Source organism: Chaetodon auriga, chromosome 24, assembly GCF_051107435.1.
Source record: "Chaetodon auriga isolate fChaAug3 chromosome 24, fChaAug3.hap1, whole genome shotgun sequence".
In the NCBI taxonomy this organism is placed as follows: domain Eukaryota; kingdom Metazoa; phylum Chordata; class Actinopteri; order Chaetodontiformes; family Chaetodontidae; genus Chaetodon; species Chaetodon auriga.
In genome coordinates this window covers 8,038,333-8,058,463 of record NC_135097.1, presented here as the reverse complement: position 1 = coordinate 8,058,463, position 20,131 = coordinate 8,038,333, and the positions used below count along the sequence as shown (strand labels likewise).

At 48.0% G+C, this 20,131-nt stretch overlaps 1 protein-coding gene across 1 annotated transcript in view; it reads left to right on the top strand.

Annotated features, from left to right (window-relative positions):
- Positions 1-229: 229 nt before the first annotated feature.
- Positions 230-20,131, top strand: part of LOC143316991 (insulin receptor substrate 1-B) — a 44,055-nt gene continuing 24,153 nt past the window's right edge. Inside the window, exons 1-3 of the mRNA XM_076724890.1 lie at positions 230-1,176; positions 11,303-11,604; positions 12,195-15,399. Coding sequence (XP_076581005.1) covers positions 825-1,176; positions 11,303-11,604; positions 12,195-15,399 — 3,859 coding nt within the window. The 5' untranslated portion in view covers positions 230-824. The remainder of the gene's footprint in view (positions 1,177-11,302; positions 11,605-12,194; positions 15,400-20,131) is intronic.

Sequence of the window (20,131 nt, the reverse complement as noted above, 5' to 3'; positions counted from 1 at the left end):
TTGTTCATTACACACCTGCACATACTTAACTGTATTTTACATACGTGTACAATACTCGTCTATGTAATTTAAAAAAAGCACTTGTTATATCATTACAGTACAAGACAAAACATAGGATCTGCTAGACTTGTAGCTTGTACACTCTGGTTTCTGCAATTTCCCATTCGGATGCGAGTTTGAAACTCTGATGTCCGAGTTCGGACCGCGTCCGTGAACGCCCCGGCTTTCCAGAGTACTAGTAGAGCGCTGAGTGACAGTCCCGCTCCACGGTAGCTCCTCAGCTCCTCCGCTCCTCTCCACACCACGGCGACGAGACCGGAGCCGAGCACGGCAGGGGTGGGGGGACAGACGGTCAGCGAGACAGGCGGCGTGTGCAGCAGAGCGGCCTCTGTCCTCTGCGATGTGCAGTAAATGGGATTAAACCGCTCAGACAGCGCTTGGAAACACTAGTTGTAGTAGTAGTGGAGAGCAGGGGGAGCTCGCGCCGAGCTGCGCCGCATGTGCTGGCCCGCGTGCGCCTGGAAAACTTGCGCTGGGCCGTCCGTTTGAGAGCAAAACACGCGAAAAGAAGAGCAAAACTGACCTCAGCTGCAGCCGCAAACAAACCCGAGTTCACGTTTAACCTCCGGGACTCGCAGTAGCAGCAAACCAAACCGACCTCTGCCTCCCCTCTCACATGCCTGCGTTGATGTGGGAGAGAGGGAGGGGAGCGCAGCCGGGGGATGTTTGAATCACATCTCTGAAACTTGCACAAATACTACGAGGGCAAGAAAAGAGGTCGCGTTTGGTTGTTTCGTGGGAACCGAAGGAGACTTTGGGGTGTCATGGAGAGCCAAGCGGGCGAGCACCAGAGCTGCGGTGAGGACGTCCGGAAGAGCGGCTACCTCCGCAAGCAGAAGTCCATGCACCGGCGGTACTTCGTGCTCCGTGCCGCCTCGGAGCGCGGCCCGGCCCGCCTGGAGTACTACGAGAGCGAGAAGAAATTCCGCGGCAAGGCCCCCGTGCCGAAGAAAGCCGTGGCGCTGGAGACGTGCTTCAACATCAACAAGCGGGCCGACTCCAAGAACAAGCACATGATCGTGCTCTACACCCGGGCCGAGAGTTTCGCCATCGCCGCGGAGAACGAGGCGGACCAGGACGAGTGGTACCAGGCCATGGTGGACCTGCAGTGCAAAAGTAAGCGAGACACTCACAGAACACTCATGCACGCTCTTAACGCATGCATGCATGCATGTATGTATGTATGCATGTATGCATGCATGCACACACCGAGTACCGCGCGGGGCTCCTGCACGAGAGCAGAAAACGTGGCAGCGCACTGCAGATCGGGACATGTTTCGCTCCAGTGTTTTGGATAATATGCAGGGGTTGTTTAAAAACCATTACAGCTCGCCAGCCCAAGTTTACATAGTTTGTGTCTGTGGCGTGGATGCACTCCCGCTGCCTTTTAAAAAAATTTGGGGATTTTGGAGCTGGGTGGTGCGCATTTTTGCACTTTTAAAACAGGTTGGAGTTGTTTACAAAGGGCCCCTAACGGGAGTGTGTGTGTAAACATACGCCTTTAAGCTGCACAGTGGAGCTTATCCTCCCCACCAGTCCTTATCATACTGGTGTCAGGTCAACATATTTGCTCCCAGTTGCGTCTCCTGACTCTCGTGGGTGTTTTGGGGTCTCAGCTTGTGCGCAAGCTTTGCCTCTTCGACCGTGAGTCAACTGCTCAAACGCACGCTGACCTCTTGTTTACTTTGCCTGCTCTGCTTTTTTCTGCTGACACTGCAGTATTACATCAGTCATTGATCCCAAAAAAGAGAGACAAACGTCCCAAAAGTAGTCAAAAGAGCACATTCGCACCTGACAGCTCAGCCATGGTTAATTCATGAACATTCATATTTATTTCCTGATTGACCATTAATGAGTAAGCAGCTTAGCCTCTCCTGCGGTGGATTTATCTCAGGCTGCCTCATTGTGCAAATGGCCTCAACTCCCCCTCCTCCCCCACCCCAAAAAATATCACCCATGCAGATTTTTTTCTCAAATGGTGTCAATCAGCCGCTGTGTAAACACAGCTGTCTGACCAGTAGTGTTACGCACTGGGACGTCAAATCACCTGTTCAGCTTTTTACCCCCCCCCCCCTCCTTTGGCTGTGAGAGACCAGCCCGGCCACAAGCGACACATGACGCAATCTTGGCAAACAAAGATATGAGTTCAAGGTTCTTCTCACTCCTGACCCTCCTGCACTGTTACACAAAGCAGCTGATTAGTGGCGGGGAAATAAAACACCTGAGGAGACAGAACATTTCAGATTTTTATTTAAAACCCAGTTGAGAGCAAGATGTTTCGTGCTTGGAGACAGGCTCGGCTGATTTATGAGCTCCAAGAAGTTGCAGGCTGCCAGTAGGTGCATTAGGGGAGTCTAGCTGAAAAATCCAGCAGATTTGGGATTGGTGTAAACATTGTGCCGCCTCCTGTTGCCTTCACTGAGCCTGTGTGTTTGCGTGCGTGCAGCCCACTTTTCCCAAGTGCTTGACGAGTTTCCGCTCAGACGGGAAAGTGAAAGGACAGATGTTGGAGCGGAGGTGCAAGAAACTGACTTCACAGCCCCCCCCAAAAGAGTGCAAATAATCCAATCTGTGGTTACTAAGTGCTTGTCTGTAAAGGTCAGACGCACAGAAAGTTGGGCTTCACGGGCTGCAGCTCTGCAGGTGAGAGCGCTCGGCCTTCCAAGGAAACCGAACAGGCAGCCGTGGTCATGGAGCTGTCTTTGAAACGACAGGTCCGGTGTGCTGCGCCACTCCTCGTCACCCTCTTTTGTTGCTTCAAGTGTCGGGTTTCTCCTGTAAATCACCCTCGCTGACAATGACAAAGAGCTGCGGCTGGCTGCTGTGCAAACCCTGCACGCTGGCAGGCGTTTTCTTGTGGTATGTGCTGCAGTTTCTGTTCATGCACAAAGAAAAAAAAAATGAGGCCACACACACACACACACACACACACACACACACACACACACACACACACACAATCCGGGCTTGTATAGGGAGAGTTTTGCAAGAGGGGGCGTTGTAGGGTCACGGCCAATTGCTGCCTAAACCTGCATGTGCGAAAATAGCTTACACACACACACACACACACACACACACACACACACACACACACACACGTACACTGAACACTGTCAGGATTCCTTCCTGTAATAACCCTCCTCTGGTATGTGCAGCTCATACACAGTTTCAAGTCTTCGGTGTCTGTATGTTGATTGAACCTCCACACACCCCTCCGCCTCGTCTGCGCACACCGTCGCTTCCCCACCGCTGTCAGTACAGTCGAGCATTCGTCCCCCCTCCGCTTGTCCCAGAGTGGAGACGGAGGAATTCACAGCCTGCAGACTCGGAGCAGGGCGAAGCTGACGGGCGCAGAGCCAAGAGATGCTGCACTGTCTGTCTCGCATACTTTCCAGAGGACCACTCCTTCAGCCTGATACCTGTGTCGCTGCTCACGTGACGCTCCCACAGGGGAGGGCGGAGGAGGAATCGAAGTTATGGGTTGAACTTTGGAATAACTGGGTTGTTTTGAGTCCTCACAGCGAGAGGTTGCTCGGCGTGCATGCGGTGGAAGCCGTCCGTGCTCCCGTACGCTTCCTCCGCTCTGCGCTCTGGGCCTGGGAAACTCACCTAAAGCAGCCCAGGATCCGTCCAGTATCACACAGGCTCCCCTCCAGCCGGCGGTAATTGCACAAACACGAGCCAGCTGCCGTGCAGGGCGATGTTGGGATCCCGGTTATTTATTCAGCTGAGTCCAGTAAGACCCTTTCGGGCAGCGAGTACAGTATCAGGCTTGAGGGCAGCTATTTGCTCAACTATTAGGAGTCAGTCGAGTGTGTAAAGGCTTAACCCCGACGAAACGGGCGGAGGTGCGGCCCACAATCGTCGCCCGCCAGGAAAACTGACTGACTTCAGGAATTGTTGTTGACCTCGATAAAACAGAGTTAAGCTCGGGAGCCAGTGGCACTAAACTAGAGAGAAACACGAGCCGCAAACACACACGAACATGCAGAAAGTATTACAGTAGCAAAAGAAAAACACGGCCCAAGAGCAGATACAATCTGACCGGATTGTCTCCCATTTAGCAGATTCACAGACTGACAGGAAATGTATTCGTTCATCTGTTTTATCTGATGGTGAATTTAACATCTCTGGGTTTTGCGCTGCTGGTTGAGAAAACGAGCGATTTTTGTTGCTCACAGCAGAGCTGAAACGTCTGTTAATCTGATCGTCGAGGGAAAATCTGCAACTGTTTTGAGTTTGATTTACTGATTCTGTCATTTTTTTTTTTTTTTTTTTTTTTTCAAGCAAAAATGCCAAACGTGTCCCTGTTCCAGCTTCTGAGATGGGAGGATTTTCTGCTTTTTTCAGTCATATGTCATAATAAACTCAATAACTCTGGATTTTGGACAGACAAGACAAGACATTTGAAGCTGTTGCCTTAATTATAACGGCCATTCTTCACTCTGTTCTGCCGTCTTCTGAACAAAATGAATAACCTGCCGTCGGGTTAAACGCGAGGGCCCCATCTATCTGCTCAGATGGTGTTGTTGTGATCTTGTTGTTTGTTGACATCCCAGCAGTACGGTAAATCTCCATGGGCGTTAGTTCTTTGTGTTCAAAGCTCCAAAAAAAAAACTACATTTGAAACACTGAGAAACAACATCTGTTTCCAAATATAATGACATGGTTATTCATGATAATCCACGAGTCTCACTGAGAACAGTTCCTCCTCCTCTGCCAGCCTGTTTTCAGTTAGGGCCGTGGATTATTGGGATGTAATTTTTGACACTTTAAGCACCACAAAACAAATGCAGGCAGTGTTGGATTGAGCCACAGCTCAGCAAATCGCACCGAAACTCTGAAATCTGAATTTATGTGAGGAAAATTGTGCGTGTATCAGATTCTCTGTTTGCGGCTCTGGAGCCTTTTCATCCCGGAGCGTCGAGCGGCTGCTCTGGCCAACGAGATCTGGATCTCACCGGTGGCTCGCCGAGCTGGCCGATTAAACGTTAAGCTGTGCTTAAGCACTGCTCATCCCCCTAATTAGGCAGTAATTATTGTCTCGAGGGTCAGCCGCTGGTGGCACAGCAAGAGGCTGTGTGCTAAAGTCAGAGAGGAGAGAGCGCAGGGAGAGAGGTAAAAGTTTAGAAAATGATCAGTGGCCATCTTTTCGAGTGCCACCTTGTCTTTTCTGCCGTCTTGTCCTCCGGACAGGAGCTGGCTCATTTGGGGCTCTAATCCAGGCTGAAGAGTGCTGAGCTGCCACTGGATATTTCCCCTGCATTAATAGTTTGTGCCCGTTAACACCTTGTAATTTTATTTAACATGACAATCTGGCAGGCTGGGCTTCATTACGGCCAGCTCTGGCCCGTTGCGATGCAGCAGCTCCTTGCATTAGAGGTACAGTAAAGCGCCATGAGTCTGAAATGGCCTTGAGCGCTCCTCCTCCCGTCTGCCGTTGTGGATTGGGGTCGGCTCACCGTCGAAGCAGCCCATCAATTAAGTGCCCGGGTTTGACTGACAGCAGAGCAAGGCCAGGGGCAACAAGACCCATTTAGTCAATGAAGGCCCATATGTTGAGCATGCTAGAGCCGGGGGCTTTAAATGCATAGTAGCCCTTAATAGTGGGACGTATTGATTGCTGTTGGCTGATACCAGCCCATTACCGCTGTTGTTGTGGAGGTCAGGAAGTTCATGAGTTGGGATTTATCGGCCTGACGATGAATGCATCAGATTCGGCGGAGACCCTCCTCATCAGCTGGTGTGCTGCTCCTCCAGGAGATGCAATACAGTTCACGGCATTGATTGGATTTACTGTAACACCAGCGTGGAGAAGCAGGAGGAATCCTGCCTTTCCCAGTCTCAGCAGGAAATATAAACACCTCATTCTGATCTTCTGTTTGTGTTTCTACTTTCGTTCAGAAAAATGTAAAAACACAGTAAAAATTGAAAGATGGAGCCCTTATGTGTCGCTTTTGGGAATGAAATGTAAGAGCTCTTGAGTATAATGAGGTGAAAGTGGTATAAAGCGTTCTGCCGTCTCAAAGGAATGGACACCAGGAGAGGATTAGAGCGTTGGAGAGTTTCCTCTTTTCTTTGGACATGCACACCCTCTTCCACATGCCTCTGTGCAGTGCGTACAGGTATACAAGAATGAGTTAAACTCTTCAATCATTCGACGCCCTCTCTGCACCACAGAGCAACAAGCCTGCTTTATTTAGAGTGGGTCTGTGTTTTGCATTACTTTGGCCCGAGTTATTATGAACTGTGTACAGTATATACAGTCTGGCTGCATGCTGGTACATGTGCCTCTAAGTATGATTATGTGTGTATATGTGTAGGTAAAGTCTCTGTGAATGCAACTGCTTTGTGTTCTTGATAGTGTGTAGTGTGTGTTAAATTTAAATTGCAACCTGAATTGAACTCTCTGCACTTTTTCGGTATTATTGCTGTTGATTTGTGTTAATTAGCTTTGTGTATTTGCTGTAAAACTGCTTAATGTACTGTAAAAGAGGAACCTGGAGAGGCCACCTGCCTGGAAGGCCAGAACGAATTCCCGAATAGTTTAATCGTAACGTTAAATTTATGTGCTTTGGAGAAGTTGTGCAAGAGGACGTTTAATTTCCAGAACTGCGTCTTATTTAGTTTAAAAGAAAAACTCATCCATCGTATTGTTCAGATTTCTGGTTAACTCTGGGAACTCTTCGCCTGTCCTGACCTGAGCCAGGCCCCCCCAGCGAAGTCCAAGATGGCTGCCAGTTTGATGAGAGCGCTTGTGCTGATTTTGCTTCAAATTACTCACATTGAACTTTTTCTCTTTTTTTTGCGTGTCTCATCAAGGGACGGCGAGCCTCGGATGCGTCACTGATAATTTCATGCACTTAGTGTGTGTGTGTGTGTGTGTGTGTGTGTGTGTGTGTGCGCTCTCCTGGCTAACACGAACCACATGTGAAATTAACCTCAGGCAGATGCTGGTGTCGGGGAAGCACTGTGTCCCCGAGTGTGGGCCCAGATAGGGGGGATTACAGATGGTAGAAATGGATGAAGAGATAGGAAGAGGAGGAGTTGAAGAAGAGGAAAACGGGTACACACATGGCAGCCAGAGATTAGACCAACTGTTTTCACTGCCGGGTGGCTCGCTGTCTTTTCTCTCTGAAATACACGCCAGGACAAAAAGTACACAGCTGTCTCCCATCTATCCACGGTGGTAACCTGGTATGGCAGTGGGGGTGGTATAGGGGGCACAGTAGCTGAGACAGGGGGTAGAAAATGGGGCTTAGCCCTCAGAAGTTTCTGTGCAGTGTTTTGCGGTATTATGGCGCAGCCCAGCGTGCTGGGGCAATGAGGTCAGAAACTTGAAACAGATCCTAGTGAGAGCCAGCCGGTTCATTGCCAGAGTAGCTTTCCCTGATTTACAGGCTGCATTAGCTAACTAAGAAGAGGGATTAAATTATGAATCTCGCTATAAATTTCAGTCATTCAGTTTTTTTTTCTCACAGATTTGCTTTACATAGAGGTCGTTGCTTGACCGTAACTTAATGATAGAAATAAAAAGCGGAGGAGGGCGCTATACTCTGGTGTTGTTTTAGTGCCTGAACATGAGAACATTAGATTTAAACTTGGTCCTAACCCAAGTACAATCCCACCCAGTGCCACAGTGCTTCAGCGCCCCCCCATCCTGGTCTTGCTGTGGGTGAGCTGACACAATCCACAGACCCCTATGGAAGACCTACTTTCTCAGGGATTTGTGTGTGACGGCCATAACAGTAATTAGCCTGTCACCCAAGGAGGAGCTGTCAATATCTCAGCAGGCATCTGGCAGCCCCCGGGGGTAAATACTGCACCCCTTTGCCCCCTTAAACACACACTGCGTTACAGCATGAAGGCAATGAGAAAGCAAGGGAGATGCAGCGTCGCCTCAACGCCACAAATTCGGCTCATTTAAAATCCCAGTTTGAGAAAACTGGGTGAGATTATGACCTCTTTATGTACAGTGTGTGTTCTCAGGGGAGGCAGCGGCTCAAGCATAGCAAATAAATCTGCATGAATAGACAGCAGTGTTGGCCATGTTGGGTTGCCATCCTCGAGCCACTCGTTAAGACTGAAAGTTTCATGTGCGGTCGTGGCGAAAGTGAAGTAAACAACTGGTGCGTGAATAAGCCAGTGTGAGTTTTTTTTTTTTTTTTTTTTTTTTTTTTAAGGTTGCTAAAAAGAGAAAGGGTATGCTGAAACTTTGAAATAAATACAGTCACCTTGTGTGAACTCTTCATATCCACCCTCCCTCAAGGTTGAGTCGAGGTTGGCTGGATGTTTTTCCGCACGCATCGCCCTCATTCAACCAGCGAGCTTCACGCCGGCGCTTTATTACCTCCAGCTGCATTTTGCTTTCATGTGCATCCGCCCTCAGTCCTTAGATTCATCTCCTGCTAAGGGTCTATTGAATGCGTGTTTTTTCCTGAGATTCATTATGTCGTATAGGGGTGGTGTCGCGCTGCACGGAAGTTGACCGGCTGATAACCTCCTTTTATGCAAAGTGCGAAAAAAAAAGTACCCTTTTCTCAGCAGCCATCTCTGCTGAGCACCACACTGCTGTGAAGGTCTTCCGTAAGAAAGCCAGGTAATCAATAATTCAGACGACTCCGTGTAGGATCAACCCGAGCTTTATGTAACCATGAAGACAGGTCTATAACGCTTGATAGGGTTATATCAGTCTGCGCCCTAGTGGGAATCTGGGAAAACCTCTTAAAGCGTTTCATTGCTTTAAGAGTGTGTATAGCCTGAGTGGCCCTGAGATGAAGGGTGTGTGTGTGTGTGTGTGTGTGTGTGTGTGTGTGTGTGTGTGTGTGTGTGTGTGTGTGTGTGTGGAAGTACTCTTGAGGCCACAGCTGAGGTTTAAGGCTGCACTGTACTCAAAACAAACAGCACACTTGTGCTCTCCTAAAGACATGTTAAATGGGCTCTTGAAAAGGAAAAGATCAAGGAATATTCTGCATTGACTCAATCCCAAGAAGCGAAAAAATGTAATTTTAGAGTAAATAAAGGCTGTAATTAGATTATTTAAATCCAAGCAAACCTAAAATAAGCTTTTTCCCTCTTTAAAGATTCTTTTAAAAGCCTGTTGTTTCCCTCCTCAGTGGTTCTCTGGTATCTCTTTGCAATCTCCTGCAGTCCCTCATTCCCTCAGTCCCCACTGAAAAATCCCCAAACCGTTGCTTCCTGTTGTAAATCTAAATCGAGGAGGCAAACAGGGCTTGCACACAGCTCCTTGCACACACAGAGCAAGGCAGCGCATGAAACATCCATGCATGGCCTTGAGTGAGTCATCTAATGTAGGGGGAGTGCCTCCACACACGCACACATGCACACAGCCACTAAGCCACAGCCTCCGTGGCTTTCAACAAAACATCTATTCTAAGTTGCTTTCAAGTTGTGAGCGATGCTCCAATTTTGGGAAAGCGAGCTGGAAGAAGACACAACGAGACACGTCAGACTTCTCCCTCTTTTGCAATCGCAAGTCAAAATGTTTTGGGAAGAGGATCTGGGGAAATGTTTGTCATAACAGAAGCTCAGTTAACATGGCGTCCACTGTGCATGCTGAGGCTTCTTGTCTACATATGGTTGTCATTGTAGGATTTGCAGCAGAGTCATGGGAAAGGAAGAACAAACGCACGCAGACGTACCAGCATACATTTGTAATTCTGCGGCTAGGGTGCACTGTGATTAGCCAGATTGGGCCAAAATCATTGCTTAAAGTAGAACACCACACAAGCTTTGTGAAAGTATGAGCTTTCAGTCAGTTGCTTGTCAAAAAGACACTCATCCCGTCAATGCTTCAATATGCAGGATGTGGTAGTCTAATAAAGCAGGTGCTCAAATTCACTGTTCATGCACAAAGAACATCCTGTTCCCATTAAGGCAACAGGTGAGCCCCTTTGTGGAGGTTTGTTTCTTCAGCCCTGCCGTGAAGTTGATTGATTCTTCTCAGATTGGTAGTTGTCATGTTCAGGCATATCCAACCTGTCAATTTGATGGGGAAACTAAAAAAAAAAAGTGCATGAGAGGAAAGGGGCCATGTTTAAGGAACATTTTAGGGTGTTTCCTTTAAAGAAGAATAAGAATCCACCCTAAAACATGAGTCACGTCATGGTATTCCTGTAATCCTGGGCTTTTGCGTCAACAGATGTTGAAGTCCCTTGTGGCTGGGATTAAAGGAGACTAGAGGTAAATCTGTGATATATTCAGAAGCCGTGTCAATAGCTTCTGACAATAAGTTGCACAGAATGATTGAATTAAGGTAATTTGTACATTTCCTGCCTCAGATCTGTGAACAATACAGTGACTTCAAGCACCAAACAGGCGGTCAAATAATGTTAAGTGGTTAAGTAAGTCCTTTGCTTTTGTCTGGCAGCCCAGGATCAGATCGCACCAAGAGTTTTCTCTCCTGTTTTTCCTTGCATTAATAATTCCCTACTCTCTGAATGCAGAATACCTGACAAAGGGTGGATGGACTGTCTGTACCTCTGCTAAAAGACACTTGGTTTCATTAGTCTACAAAGGCAGTTTATTGTCAGTAGAGCAGTCCCAGAAAAATGGCTCTTGAGCAGCTTATGAGTGCTTTCTCTGGGGTTTCCGGCCATCTATTTGCATTGTTTGCTTTGGTTTTGGAGAAGATTCACTTGTGAAGCATTTTCCAAGTTGGTTCAAGTTGTTTTCAAGTTTTTCCACAACGGTTGCTTTTCTTTCACAGTCATCATTCTTGTTCGGGGCTTTAGTTGTCAACAGGTTCATTTTTCCACACTGGTATATGTGCTTTTGTGTGTGTGTGTGTGTGTGTGTGTGTGTGTGTGTGTGTGTGTGTGTGTGTGTGTCAGGATGCCTGTGTGTGGTTGACGAATGAGACCCCAGGTATGGAGCCTGCAGGTACAGCAGGTCTCACAAGCCCCTACATGCTCTGTTTGAACTCGGATCTGGCTTAAAAATCATTGAAAAGCTCAATATCAGCAGATCTTACATAATAAAGGTACCTTGCCCTCCACTCAAAGGTAAATAGTGGTGGTTTCACCCGATGTGCCCTTTGGTCACAGATGCATGAAGGTCATGTCAGTGCTTTGTTGCAGCAGTTGTACTTGCAAGTGTTATCCATAAATACTCCTCTTTACAACACTTGAACTGGCTCTCTAGTTTTTGTTACCTAGTCATACCCTGATTATTTCACCCCAACAACCTCTAAATATCCTTCTCTCTTTGTCTGTCCCTAAAGGTAAGAACCCCATTGACAGTGGTGCTGCGGGTGACTATGGAGTGCCCAATCCTGGGCCTGCATTCAAAGAGGTGTGGCAGGTGAAGGTGTGGCCCAAAGGCCTTGGTCAAGCCAAGAACTTGGTGGGCATCTACCGCCTTTGCCTGACCGACAAGACGGTCAACTTTGTCAAACTCAACTCTGATGCTGCTGCCGTGGTGCTGCAGCTGATGAACGTCCGACGCTGCGGCCATTCAGAGAACTTCTTCTTCGTTGAGGTGGGGCGCTCTGCGGTGACTGGCCCAGGCGAGTTCTGGATGCAGGTGAGCCTGTAATCTTCAGTCCCCCTTATGTTTATAGTTTCACCCTCCAGTCCCACATACATTAAGAGCCTATAATCAACAGAGTTGGAGAAACTACAAAGTTACCCAACTTTATGATTAAAGTTCATGTAACCCAACATTATGTTCCAATTCATAAAGGTTGTTGGTTGACCACAACTAAAAGGCTGTGGTGACACTATACTTTGGTATGTCGAAAGTGCCTAAATATGAGCACTTGAGATTTTAAAACTCAGTCTTACTTAATTTAACTTCAATTGAAAGTCAAATTGTTTTACAAATGTAGTTAAATTAATCTGAGAATTAGATAAATCAGTCATATATTAAAGAAACCAACCCGCCAGTATTTGAGCTGTCCTGAGTTAAAGGCACTCTTTAATTCCAAATTTAATTGAAATACACATGTTTTTTCTGTGGGAATCAGAATTCAGTTTAAAGAAAAATGAATATTCAGTTTAAATTCTCTCTGTGGTTTGAATTGTAACTGAGATTGAATTCACAGCTAAATTTAGAGTCTACCAGAACTGTACTTTGAGTTTACTGTTTCAAAGGGTTTTTGTGTCGTGTCTTAGGTGGATGATTCTGTGGTGGCCCAGAACATGCATGAAACCTTGCTAGAGGCCATGAAGGCTCTGAGCGAGGAGTTCCGCCAACGCAGCAAGTCTCAGTCGAACTCTGGCCCCGGAGGAGGTGCTACTGCTTCTAATCCCATCAGTGTTCCCTCACGCCGTCACCACCCAAACCCTCCTCCTAGCCAGGTGGGCTTCACCCGCCGGCCCCGAACTGAGCCTCCGGGTGGAGCTAATGGTGGGGCAGGGCTCAGCAGTGCCAATGCCTCTCCCACCCCACGGCATAGCTTCCCAAGGTCTCGCACTGCCAGTGATGGAGGGAAAGGTGAAGAAGGGATGTCAGGGACCACACCGCTCCAAGGGCCAAGCTCCAGCCCATCCACCAATGGCTCCTGCTCCACTACCCCAATCCTCAGGTCGAAGTCAGCCCGTTCAGCCCCCAACACAGCTGCTAAAACTCCTCTTGGGTTGATGCGTTCCATCTCAACCCCAGCGCCTTCCCCAGCTCCAAGCCTCTCCTCTAGTTCTGGGCATGGGTCTGAGTTCGGAGGCGTCACGTCCTCCACTGGTGCTGGTCCATCTGGTGCCTACAGTCGTGTGCCATCCCATCGCGCATCAGTCTCAGGCTCACCCAGTGACTATGGCTCCTCAGACGAGTATGGCTCTAGTCCTGGGGATCACACGCTCCTCCCCTCCCCGAGCCTCCCTGGAAGCTCTGTTGGTAGCGTTGGCAGCCAGTCCCTTGGTGAGGAGGGTGCCAACTATATCCTAATGGGCCAACGTAGTGGTGGTGGTGGTGGCAGTGGTGGTAGCAGCAGTAATCAAGGGAGCTTGACATCCAGCTCCCTGCCAGCACCAGGAACACCTGCCTGTGGCTCCCAGCCCCAGACAAGGAGGGTGTTGCGGCGCTCCTCCAGCCGTGAATGTGAAGCTGAACGTCGGCTGCTGAGCAAGCGGGCTTCTTTACCCCCTATGGCCCTGGAGAGGCTGGCCCCACGTCAGCGCAGAGCCGAGGAGCCAGCAGAAGAAGATTCAGCCGATTATGCCATCATGTCAAGGAGCACCAGCCGTGAATCCTTTGCTTCCACCTCCTCTTCCACACAGAGGGAATCTGTCATGGGTGCTGGGTCAGCAGGGACAGGAGGAGGGTACTTGGATGTGGCGGGTGAGTTCAGAAGTGAAGTTGGTGGAGGAGCAAGTGGGAGCGTAGATTTAGGTGTGGACAATGGGTACATGTCCATGCTGCCTGGCGTCACTCAGCCTCCAGTATCCCTGTCCCAGTCACTGGCCGTCTCAGTCCCAGACTCGGACTCCAAACCTGCTGATGATTACATGGCCATGACCCCTAACAACAGTGTGTCCCCTCCACAGCAGATCCGCCCTCCACCAGCTTCTGATGGCTATATGATAATGTCCCCAAATAGCAGTTGCTCCCCTGACCAGCGTGGAGGTCTCTCTGGAGGGGCGTGGGTGGACAGTGGCAGTGCAGACAGCAGGGCAGGTAGTGACTATATGAATATGTCTCCAATTAGTGCACGTTCTGTAAACGGTAGCCCCCCACCTCCTGAGCACACCAGTCATTTGGAGACCAGTTGTCAACAGCAAGCCCCCAAGATGGTGTATTCTTACTATTCCCTTCCCCGGTCTTACAAACACAACCCCTCTGCTGGACACTTTGATGATGGACCTGGACGAGGCAGAAGGCCCAATGGGAGTTGTAGTAGGGGAATGGGTGGAGGAAGGACTATGGGAGGGCGTCAGGAGCAACCAGCAGCAGGCAATTCAATGGTTGGACGCCACCTGTCACTCTCTTCTTCCTCATATTCCTCCAGCTCAGCCAGCAGCGAGAGCCTTGGAGAGACCGAGGACAGAGCTGCCCAGGCAGTGAGCACCATGGCTGGGGGAGCTCCGTCCAAAGATGGGAGTAAGATCCAGCAGAGACGTGGTTCTGGTGGATTGTCCAAGCAAGGTAGCCATACGAGAAGCAGACCAGTGAGCCTGTTTGTTGATGTTTCTAAGGCTAACACCCTCCCTAGAGTTCGTGAGAACCCCCTGCCCCCAGAACCGAAGAGCCCAGGGGAGTATGTAAGCATTGAGTTTAAGGGGGAGAAGTGCAGCCAGACTGGCGCTGGAGGAGGGCGTGGCAGGGGTCTCAGGCATGGTTCATCATTGCCTCATGGCTCAAGCAGCAAGCATCCTCAACACAGGCCAACTTCTTGCTTAGGGAACTTTATCCCTCTCTCCCGCAGCCCCTCTGCCCCCATCACTCCCCCAGCTGCGTCAGAGTATGTCAACATGGACTTGGGCCCTTCTCCATCCCCCTCACCCCTCTCCCTTACACCACTAGTTTTCCCCTCTTTCCACACCCCTCCCACACCTCCAACTCTTGCTCATGCCCCCAAAGCCTGTGATGAGGGTACAACTGGCCCTTGTGAAGAGGGGGCTGAAGTGGCAGAAGCCCCACTTAGGAAAAGCAGGGAAAGTGTTCCATCAGTGACTGAGTCTGAGTCCCCAACATCCTGTGGAGACTACACAGAGATGGCCTTCAGTTTGAATAGCAACACCGTCCCCAGGTCATCGTCCAGTGTCTCCCCCAAAGCCCCTTCCCCCACCAGGACTGATCCTTCTGTTCCAGTGCTTTCACGGGGTCTAGAATTCCCCCTAGCCAAACCAGGACCCAACCCAGACCATGGGGCTAAAGTTATCCGGGCTGACCCTCAAGGCCGCAGACGGCACTGCTCAGAAACTTTCCTTGCCTCACCTTCCCTCCCCACCTCTACCTCTACCTCCTCTTCCTCCACTGCCTCCCTCTTTCCAGAACACGCTCAAGCTGTGGCCCGCCGGCTGGGCTTTGAAAGCATGCTGTGGGGGAATGGTGCTGTGACCGATAACCCCTCTCAGTTCGCCCTCCCTGGACAGCAGTCCCTTCCCACAAACACTCAGAGTTCGTCCACAGAGCAAGGCCTTAACTATATAGACTTAGACTTGGCCAACAAAGAGAGCCCCCATTTGGGCCTGGATGGACCCTCAGGTAGCCAGGCCCCTTCTCGTCTCTTCTCTGCGCTGGGTGGAGGTTCTGGGGTCGGGGGAGTGAGCGCAGCAGTTGGAAGCAGCAGCAGCAGCTCCAGCCTCAACACTTATGCCAGCATTGACTTCTACAAATCAGAGGAGCTGCGAACGCATCAGAATGGAAACAAGGAGGGAACAGGTAAGAGTTGCCTTTATTCTTTTAAAACATGTGTTGGACTGTGTTTAGCATCATGCCTCTTTGGTTTTCCTTTCACACAAACTCTCTGTGATCTGTCTGTCTACCACAGCTTTTGTTCAGTTTTTACCGTCTCCCTTTTTGTCTTCCTGATTTTGCTGTCACATTATTCAGATGGAAAAGAATACGCTTTCAAGATAATCCAATGGAGGGCAGCCTCCATCTCCATCTAGCTTGTAATGAAACGTCACCTGACGCCACATTAGAATATAGACACTGGTTTGATTTGTATGGCTGCCTGCATAATCCACAATATGAGATATAGATTGGCTGCTCTGACCATTCATAGATTTCCTTCTGTGGGGCTTGCTGTACTTGTACAGACACACACACAACTTTTCCCTTGTGTGATTGCGCAAGGCCAGACAACCTATTGAAAATCAAGGAATATTGATATTATGATGATTGATCCTCCAGAGGCTTCTTGAATGTTGTGTAAGCGTTCCCAGTGCTACACCCCCCACCTCAATTCAGTCTTTCCTTTCAATGTTTGAGTGCTGGTTCAGGAGATGTTTTTTATTTTTTTTTTTAGCAGTATATACAAGTAGCAGAATCCTTCTGATCCAGATCAGACATGGTTTTCCAATGAGGAGAGCTGTCGCCAACCTTTCACCGCAGTGATACTATTAGCATGGAAAGCATGTCATGGAAGCATTATACTCCAAGTTCAATAAAGTTGAACTTTGCCCTCATTTTCCATTGACCTGGCAACCTAACATCCTCCAGTGTGACATGAGTAGAAGAAAGCGATGGAAGTGAATAATAATTTTTCCATGAATTGCATCTCAGATTTTATGTGATTATATGAGTTTCCAGAACCCAACAACTTTAAAATTATAATGGTGGTATGAAGGAAAGTATGCTAGCGATTCAAGTGGGGTTGCCAGGTTTATAGACATTGGTAATTTTACACTCTTTGTAGGGGAGCTCAAGCACACCTTAATGGAATCTTAGCACCCCTAAAAATTAATTGGCATCATTTACAGTTGCACTAGTTTCTTTTCTTTCCTCTGCTTTCTGCGTTTGACAGAGGGTGGGGCTACACACACACACACACACACACACACACACACACACACACGCTCGATAAATGAAGTGAAGATTATGTTACACCTCATACCGCTACATGTATGCAGCATGCATCTTAATTTGCCTTATTTCTTATCAGATTACGTGTAATTTTCTAGATCTATAGAATGTGTTTGTGTGCAATTGATTGCAAAGAGGCAGAGTGGTGAGAGAGTGGACGGAGAACGAAGTCAAGCCATTGTTTAACGAAGGGAAAAAAAAAGCTCTTTTCATTCACAGTAGAATTTTACATGTATGTGGGCTGGCTGTTAAATTCTGGCTATAAAAATTGTTTATTATAATTTGTACGCAAGCAGAAAGTGGTGATTGTTTAGTTTGGCCTACTACAGGGTTAAAAACTGTTTTATGGTCACCATATTTTTTTCTCTGATCACGTGCCAGAATGCATGCACAACAATCTACAGTAGTGTGCTGCAACTGCAAGGGGGAGGTCAATGAGGCCATATGATGAATTTTCATTGTATTTACATTTTTTTCCCCTACTGTGCAGGGCAGCTTTCTAGCTGTGGGGGACCACCACAGCAACACAATGCCTCAACTAGGTCACCGTGAGACGTTTCCTCATCGAAAAACATTCTCTTTGAGCCACTGTCTGCACTAAATTGGCCTGTTAAGAAATAGACGCCTGCCGTTTAAGCAGATAGAGCAGCATTTATATGGAGATGTGGATTTATATGCATGAGTAAAACACTCAGTAGTCTCACTTAACCTTCCACAGTAGGGCTCTTGTGATGCATGCGTCCTGCCGGGCCTTGTTGCTGCTAGCCTCCACATGATTTCTAACGTAGGTTGTGATAGACTTAAACCTCATGGGTTTTTGTGGTGAACATTTCATAGCCCGGCTCCACAGTTGGATTTAATGAAAAATGTAAGGCATTAGCAAAAATTCATCATGGGATCTTGCGGTGAGTGCAGTAAGGCTGAGCTCAAAAAGTCGGTTTTCATAGATTCCACAGATGGAAATGAAGCATCAGCCTGCATCCATACGTCGCCGCGTTGGTTTTATTAGGAAACGGAGGCCGTGCTGGTGGAAGCAGGCGGCTGTGTTTTAAATATAAATGCTCGCAGTCTACCACAGTGGGACCATATGGGCTCGGGCTGCTGAGTATGTCAGCGGGGCAGCATGGGGGGAGAATGTTACACATTGGCTGTGAATGTTGAGATGGGGCCAGTGTTTCACTCACACAGCTCTCAAATGCCTCTGTACAGTGTTCCCCCTCCTTTCATCCCTCCATTCCACCTCCCCCTCTTTCCTCCTCCAATAAATGATCCTTTTGTTCGAGTGTTTTTGCCGCGGTGGGCTGGCGGGCCTCAGCAGGGCCAAGCCCCAAGACCAGTGGACTCTCCTGAAACAGTTTTCTCTCGCAGTCCATAATTTGCGGCCTCTGTATCTTGCTTTCTCGATTCTTCTCTCACCTTTTTTTCCTCTTCTTCATTGTCGTCTTTGCACCTTTGTTTTTCTGTTTGACTGCTTGTCCTCGCGCTTATTCATCCCGCACAATCTTTGTCCTCATCCGACATCTCGGCTGATGGATTTTTGAAATTCCTCCCCTCCTCCTTTGTTCAGGACGAATGCTGTTGTTCAACAGTTTTTCACCAAAACCTCTCTTGTCTTCACGCCTTTTGGTCCTCCTCCCTTTTCACATTGTGTTTCGCTCCATCCTTTAAACGCTTGCAGAGACACTTAAAAATAGATTTTAGTGCTGCGCCGAGACATTTTCCTTTTGCTGCAGAGCAGACAGCAACCAGAGAAAGAGACAAAAAACAAAAATGAAAAGAGACGGCACATAACAACCAACCTATATGTTGCTATAAATAAAATGCAGTTTAGAAACGATTAATTATCTTGTCTGTGTGGATCCTCTGTGCTTTTTGAGGGCTCTGATCAGCTGTAATTACAGGGATGTTTTCCCCCAGCAGGCACCAGCTTGTATAGGAAAAGAGTGTGCGTATGTCTCAGGGGTGCGTACTTTTGGCACAGAGAGCCTGAAGGCTAAAATTGAGCATCAGTAGTGGGACATTTGCCAAAAACAATCCTATTTGACAGTGGTTATGTAATATGTAACGTGTAAAAATAACCTATCAGGATTTAGATAATGAGGAAAAGCAGGATGAGCCGTTTCACTGCAAATAACATCTTGAATTCAGTTGAATCAAAATGAATCAGCCACACAAAATGTGATGTGTGTGTGTGGTTTTCTCGCCTCGCAGCAAACATCTGAAGTCTGTGTGTCTTCATGTAGAGAATATGAGCGTCTGTGTGGATGTCTCTGCCTTTTATAAGCGTCTAGTTCAGCCAGAGTGTGAGAGACAGTGGCTGTAATGTGTAGATTTCGCTCAGCGGTGTGGATCTGTGTGTGTGTGTGTGTGTGTGTGTGTGTGTGTGTGTGTGTGTGTGTGTGTGTGTGTGTGTGTGTGTGTGTGTGTGTTGGCGTTTCCCACACAACGTCTGCAGAACGGAACGAAGCGCTCGTTTATGAAGCGGAGAGGATTTCTGGGACAAAATGTTAATTTAAATTAAATCAGCCACAGCTCCCACAATCTCCTCCAGGAAAACCACGTGAGAGAATTTTATTATCCGCGCTTCCAGCTGTCCCTTAACTTTATTTCTTACCATCTGGACGGGGATGTGTGTGCCAGTCTCCGAATGACCTGTAGCCCTTTGAAATTCCTCCAGTCTGCCTGGATGCTTGAAAACTACGTTCGGAGCTGAAAAGTGCATCCAAAACCTTTAAATGTGAACTCATTGTCATTTCTGACATGAACATCGTTGTTCACAGAAGCGGGACTGTTTACATTTGTTTGCCGTCGGCTAATTGGGCAAAGCTCATGCATAACTGACCAATTGGATCAGTGTCTACCGTGTTTGTGTGTATGTGTGTTCTCTCTCCTTGTGTCCAAAATGTTATTTGCCAGTATTATTTGTTACGTTTTGCAAGGATAAAAGTAGATTTTCATGGATTCTCTGGCGCTATAGGCTCACAATGTGAGGCTTTCAGGAATCAGATGTTTAATATACAGATTAGAGTCTTTGTGAAATAAAGATGTAAGATATTGAAGCAAAAATCCAGAAAAATGTCAGAATTCATAATTTTTCAATAAACCTTCTCTCAATATATAATCAAAAACTACCAATAGTACTACAATGACAACTGAAAATGAAGTTTAACTGCATAGAAATAAAACTATATTGACGCTGACTACCCATGTAGTTTTATAGGTAACACTGCTGGTTTCTTGGCCCAGTTGGCAGCCGGTTGGCACATTCCCACCGCCTGGAAGTCAGGGAGAGGTAAACACACTTAAAGTCAGTCAGTGGAGCGACCTGGAGCTCGCACACAACCGAGTGCTTTTTAGCAACCGAGTCAGGTCCAGCGTCGACGCTGGAAGTGACGTGCGATCACTCCCTCCCTCGCTGTCTGCGTTTCTCTCTCTGCGCTTCCGCTTTTGCCGCTTTCGGTCACGATGGTGATCGTTGAGGTTTGGTTTCGTCTTAAAACTAAAAGTGAGTGCCTGGAAATGAGATAAAACATAAGGAACTGTGAGCTGTCTGTGAGCAGACAAATAATGTGGGCAGTGAATTTAT